This window comes from Anneissia japonica, unplaced genomic scaffold, assembly GCF_011630105.1.
Source record: "Anneissia japonica isolate Jap-2015-1 unplaced genomic scaffold, ASM1163010v1 scaffold597_len517326_cov190, whole genome shotgun sequence".
In the NCBI taxonomy this organism is placed as follows: Eukaryota; Metazoa; Echinodermata; class Crinoidea; order Comatulida; family Comatulidae; genus Anneissia; species Anneissia japonica.
Genome location: NW_022699214.1, coordinates 414,094 through 420,265, shown reverse-complemented (window position 1 = coordinate 420,265; position 6,172 = coordinate 414,094). Strand labels below are relative to the sequence as shown.

At 32.2% G+C, this 6,172-nt stretch overlaps 1 protein-coding gene across 1 annotated transcript in view; it reads right to left on the bottom strand.

Moving 5' to 3' along the window:
* Positions 1–803: 803 nt before the first annotated feature.
* The window catches only part of LOC117102879 (lipoxygenase homology domain-containing protein 1-like), a 38,436-nt gene continuing 33,067 nt past the window's right edge, over positions 804–6,172 (bottom strand). Inside the window, exons 43-48 of the mRNA XM_033243324.1 lie at positions 5,844–6,017; positions 5,148–5,286; positions 4,454–4,621; positions 4,113–4,219; positions 3,269–3,421; positions 804–3,030 (exon numbers count right to left, since the gene is read on the bottom strand). Coding sequence (XP_033099215.1) covers positions 2,804–3,030; positions 3,269–3,421; positions 4,113–4,219; positions 4,454–4,621; positions 5,148–5,286; positions 5,844–6,017 — 968 coding nt within the window. The 3' untranslated portion in view covers positions 804–2,803. The remainder of the gene's footprint in view (positions 3,031–3,268; positions 3,422–4,112; positions 4,220–4,453; positions 4,622–5,147; positions 5,287–5,843; positions 6,018–6,172) is intronic.

The window sequence follows — 6,172 nt, the reverse complement described above, 5'->3', positions numbered from 1 at the left end:
CTAAGTATAATGAAACAATATTAAACGTCAATATTTATCTTTTTGAAAGCAGTAGTAAAAGTTATTTAACAAAAGTAAGCACAGATATGACAAGATTATCAAGTATACATTAAAAAATTGTATTTATACAAAAATGTATATAGGCCCTACGTTTTAACTGAAAATATCCATCCTAATATTACTTGGTAAGCCTGTTCTTCAGATAAGTAATATGCTTACAGCTCTCCATCAGCCTTCTCAAACAGTGGCGTATCTAGGGGATACGCATGCCCCTCCAAAAATAACTCTCTTCCCCCTCCCCCACCCCCCCACCAGTTGGCCCTCTACCAGTTTCCCCCAAAAAATCATTTGCCAAGTAGTTAAAAATCACCGTACCTTGCGAGCTAGCCCCCCTTGACTGATCATCGAACCCCCACTTCACCTTCACGCTCCCACCCAATCAGCACCCCCATTTCAAGACTTCTAGATACTCCTTTGTTCTCATACTCTGTGCCAGTTTTATATTTAATTTAAAGAAAATGTTTAATATGACTACTTCAAGTTGTTCCGTATTTCTCTAATTTTGGTCTAATTTTCTGTTTCAATGTCAAACGAATGTCTTTCTGAATGTATTTTGTTTTGGGTTTGGCACTGACACTATTTGAATGTCTATTTCGATTCGATGATAATATGCAATATTATTGACTGCAATAAAGATAATTTGAAATTTAAATTAAAACAATATTTAAATTAAAACAATATTGAAGATAGACATATAGCAAGCACGTATGATTGTCCTACTTAAGAAAAAAGATAGATAAAAATAGTTGTGAAACATTTATTTCCAACAATTGCTGTTCAACTACCAGAAAAATGCCTAGATTCAAATAAACATACTGTTTAAAGTATTCTAATTAATTATAGATTTAGTGAATGCTACCACATCTGAGCATGTACTGTACAGCTTAAAAATATACCTGAGCTTGAATAGTAAAATGGTAAATCTATCTATCCTTGGGGCTGGAGGACGTCATCACTTCATTACGAAGTACATGTTTAAAACCAGGACTTTTCTGTACAGATACAGATACAGTTAAAAGTCCTTCAAGCGGATACGCCTAATACTAAAGGTGGTATACACAATAGCAGACTTAAAACGCAACATGACTGATAATGTTAGAAACAACAACTATCGCAATGATTTATAGACCTAAAAATATTATCATTCATAAACTCTATTCTTAATTTTGTTTCAATAGTGAAATGAAGTCCATATATCATATACTGTACCTAAATTAAAATCGATAAATGAATGAATTAAGGACTCATCAATCAAAACAACGTCTATTCACTTGCAACAAAACATTTTACAGCATTCGTAGCATGCTGATTGGATTTTATGTAATACCTAGAGAGTAGAGAGAGAAAAAAATCCCCATGTTCTTAATGGGGAAATACAAGTGAGTTTCCTGTACCAGCTTAGCCTTATTAGCTCAGTTGGTACTTGTTGAAGCAAGTAAGTCCTAATCTCGGTTGGATTCCCAGTGAATTTTTTTTCTTAAAAGAATAGCTCACTTTCTTAAAGTGACAAAAACCAAATTTATGTAATTATAACCTCTCTAACAATAATAACACTGTTTGTCTTCATACAAAATACACTGATCCTAGGCACCTGATTGGTCCAAAGTGAGTAAATAACATGACTATGCCACGCAGGAAAGCAATAAACTACAAAACCTCTATTACCTGTATATACAAAATAAAACAAGTCAGCAAATCCGCTTTCACACTACCCCCTACATGACCAATGCAATAAGACAATAACAAATATGATAGAAATGCAGCGTTTTCAATTTAAATATTAGGCTACAAATACGATTTTTTGGCACTATTTATATAAAAAACACAAAATTAAAATATTAGATTGAATTCATCTTTTGAGTTTTGGTGATTTTGAAGAAAAATCCACGGAAATACTCCTCTAAAAAAGACAATTTTTCTTAAACTCTGATGTGCACTTTTAACATTATGTTGAATTTTAATTTACAAACACTGAATATTAAATACTACATTCTATAAACCAAGAGCTTTACTGTTTAAACTCACACAAACATTTCCTCTAAGATTAAAAAAATCGAGACAATGATGAATTTGGCACTACATCCTGTTTTTCCTAAAATACATTTATAATAAAAAATACTGAAAACTGTCATTAGTGTTTGAAGCCACCAAATAGCGATTTCTGAATTCGACATATTCAGAAAATTTGCTTAAGCAACATGTACATGTTTATTTAACACTACCACAAAAAATAAATCGTTTTCTGCATATCAAAAAAAAATTGTGTCTCAAAATATACAAATTTTAATATATACACAATTTAATTCTCATATACACATGTGTGGATATCTACATAGATTTAACAAAAATAATACAAACAAAAAGCAAAATGCATAAATCACAAAAATGCATAAATAAAATTACATTTGTTATATAAATTCCAATTGTGGAATATAGTACTGCATATAAAGGTTAATTGGATGGAATACATTTTTATTGTCACATTACACAAATCAGTGTTGATTATTTTTAATTATTTCCAATATTACCAAAACATCACTCGAAAATATGTCCTTCCCAGGAACATATAATTGCGCTCTGTAAACTGCAATCTTCAATATTTAATTTTTGAGGGTGTTCTGTTTTACAGGACATTATGATGGTACAAATATCCAAATATAAATTTGCTATTTCAAGCAAAGTAGGTGTGCAGATATTACACTGTTTCCAGTATAACCCCAGGGCATGAGAAACCGCTAACATCTTAAGTCTGTTGTGGATAGAGCTCTTTAAATAATTCCCCATCTCCTTTTTTCTTGTCCAACCATTTTCCACATGGAAAGAGAGTCCTTTCACTTGTTGCTGTATTAATGATTTCTACTCTATCGCACAACCAGGCTGCATTCTTGAACCCAGCGTTATCATGCTCTATTCGAATTTTTTGAAGTTTTCCCAAGTCCAATATCTCTAGTTTAAATTTGTCTGTTTGACCTGTGGACATAACAATCAAAAAACTTATATCATATATCCATTGTTTGTCAGAAACATTAAAGATACACTGTCTGCCAAAGAAATCGGAAAATACATCAACAATTCAAAAAAAAGTTTAAGCTCTTATAAAAGGACCAAGTAAGTTATTAACTTCCAACAAACTTTATAGTATACAGCAAAGTAAACAAATTAATTAAATAAACGAAAATTAGAAAAGAATAATGGTAACTTCATTTACCCTTTTCAAACAAATCCCGCCATTTCTGCTTCAGTGGTTGTTTTCCAGAGTCTCCATTTGATCCATATATTGTAATGCTTACATTAGCATCTGTGCCTGCACCCTTTTCATCTGATGTTACTACAATGACTTCATAATGTACTGGAGCCAGATCTGAATTATATATATGATTGTAAAATGTCACAAACAAATACAATAACAAACTGTAACTCCAGGTTACTATATATATATTTTACATTATTTATCTCTTGTATCTTCATTTCAACAAAAAATGCTCCTTTTACGCTGCACAATAAAGCATGGCCTTCCCATGGTGTCATTTTTCTCTGAGAATTGATAAGTAGAAGTTTGAAAACCAATCCGACTTTCCAAACTTTAGTTACTGTGGTAACAAGCAATTTACTACTACAACAACGAAAACAACATGAAAAAATATTACAATTTCAATTAAAATAGAAATTTTGTATGGAATTATGATAGTATTTAGTATGAATTTCCTGATATAGTGAAATATTAAATATGCAAGTGAGCAATTAGCATATTCACACATGCATAAAAGAAATGTTTCATCTTCTTAATACCATCTTGAATTTTGTAGTATTTGAAACCAATCTGACTTACCAAACTTTAGTTAGAGTAATAGTGTAAAATTCCTGATAAGTGAAATATTGATTATGTAAATAAGCAATCAGATTATTCACAAACGTACCAAACACAATAGGTTACTTCTTCTTAAAACCACCTTACAAACTGCCAAGATTGAAACCGATCAAACTTACCAAACTTTATTTATAGTGTTAGAACTGAAATAAAACCATTTCTAAAGTTCTAGAATTGTACTTACTTCTCACTGTGGTACTTCTTCCCTCTTCAACAGATTTGGGGACAAGAAGTTTACCATCTTCATGATCATAACCAAGTGGTATCCAAGAATTACAAGGGAATATATATCTAAAAAAACAGACAATTACAAGACAACATTTTTAACTACAGTTTTTTCAATATATTAATATCTATCTTAACTAATACTTTGAGCAGTTCTTATTCTTCCACTTACACTCAGAGAAATTTTTGAGTACAAAAAATTGATGCATGCTAGATAAAAAATTAAACATCCTGATCTTTTCTCTTGTGACTGGAAGCATACTGTACAGTTCTCTACATGTGACATTCATCAACACTTACTTTGTTCCATTGCTGGAATCTGTTATAAGTACTTCATAGCAATGCCATTCCACGTCACGACCGGTACCTTTTGGCCGTGGACCGTCTGGCCTTTCTTTGTGGCCTAGAAGGATGCTTTCAATTTTACCAACATTTCTAGTGGAGAATCTGAAAGTATTTGTATCTCCCCTAAAGAAAATAAAAGAAACCAACAAGTTTAAAGTATATATACTACATTTAATGCAGCCCAGTGATGGCTCTAGGATTCAAGGAAAAAGATGATGATGGAAACCAGCAGGGTTTGGGAAGAAGCATGGTAGGGGTCCATGAGGTTATGATCTCTGGTGCCTAGAAAAAACAACAGGGACATTTTAGACAATTTTAACCCGTGGTTTTTTTGCTTAAGTCAAATTATCAATATTGCTTAGCTTAAAAATTGCTTAAAATTGAAAAGTCCATTGTACACATGCACCATCTAAGACGATTTTTAAGCTAGGATTTTGCTATGGTTTGATAAATCAGCTTGATATTTGCTTAGGGACACCTTAACTTTTTTGACTTAAGACACTTCTAAGCCGATATTGATAAATCCCGGGCCAGGCCCTCTATATTACTTGTGCTGTTACTGCTACCAATAGTATTTCAAATTCTAGACTCAGGTGCTGAATTTGAATAATTTTAATTGTTTTAGAGTAGGCACTGGGAAGATACTCACTTTCTTAATATTTTATCCTTGGGGGAGTTTTCCATAAGGAACTCCTTCGACGATCTTAGATCACCTTGTATTATAATCCATCCATTCTGATGGGTTCCTGCATCTCGCTTGTCTGTGGTTGTAACACTAATCTCATATACTAGAAGAAATATACAAAGACAAATAAAACACAGCCTAGATCACCATGACATAGAAATATATTAACATGATACAAATGAAAATAGTAATATTCAAATATTGTGTGGTGTATGGTATCTATTGATTATTCTAGCATCCTGCAGAATTACACTGTAATGTATATGAAAACAAGTGCATTTCTGAGAAAACGTATGTGTGTGGGAAAAGCTTGTATTCATGGCCCTGTTCTGATTGGTTAGTTATGTTTGATTGACAATCCATAAAGATCTGGAATTAAAAGGTGGTCTACAGAATTCCTGTAAGTAAATCTTCTCCCATAAAAACAAAAAATGAATAAGAATTTTCAAGTGGAGGTATAGTAGTTTAAATATGATGCCAGAAGATGTGGGTTTCATTAGCTCCTGAGGGCTGTTCTTGAATGGAACTGGCATAGTCAGTTTACTTATCTTGCAAATTGATAGCAAATTAATTTAGATACTTACAAAATAGAATTTAATTTAGGCATTATTTAGACAAGATATTGATATTTCACTTTATCTACAATGTAAAAATATGTACCAATCTTTTCCTTATTATCCCTCGGCGTGGCTTGGTTGTCACATGTGATTTCACGCATGATCTGTTTGTCATCCTCGTCACGGGCTAACCACCTATTTACAGTAAACATATAGGATTCGTCTTTCCTTGCATCATGAATCTCCACGCTCCCAAGATGCCATCCAGCTTTAAAACCTTTATAATAAAAAGTAAATCAATCAACATCATTATTAGTCATAAAAAAGATTCTTCTGACTTGATAAGTGTGAGAATTCCATAAATAACAATATCTATATAAACAAATAAAGAATGATCTTGTTATTCTGTGTGATATTTGGTACTTCAGTACA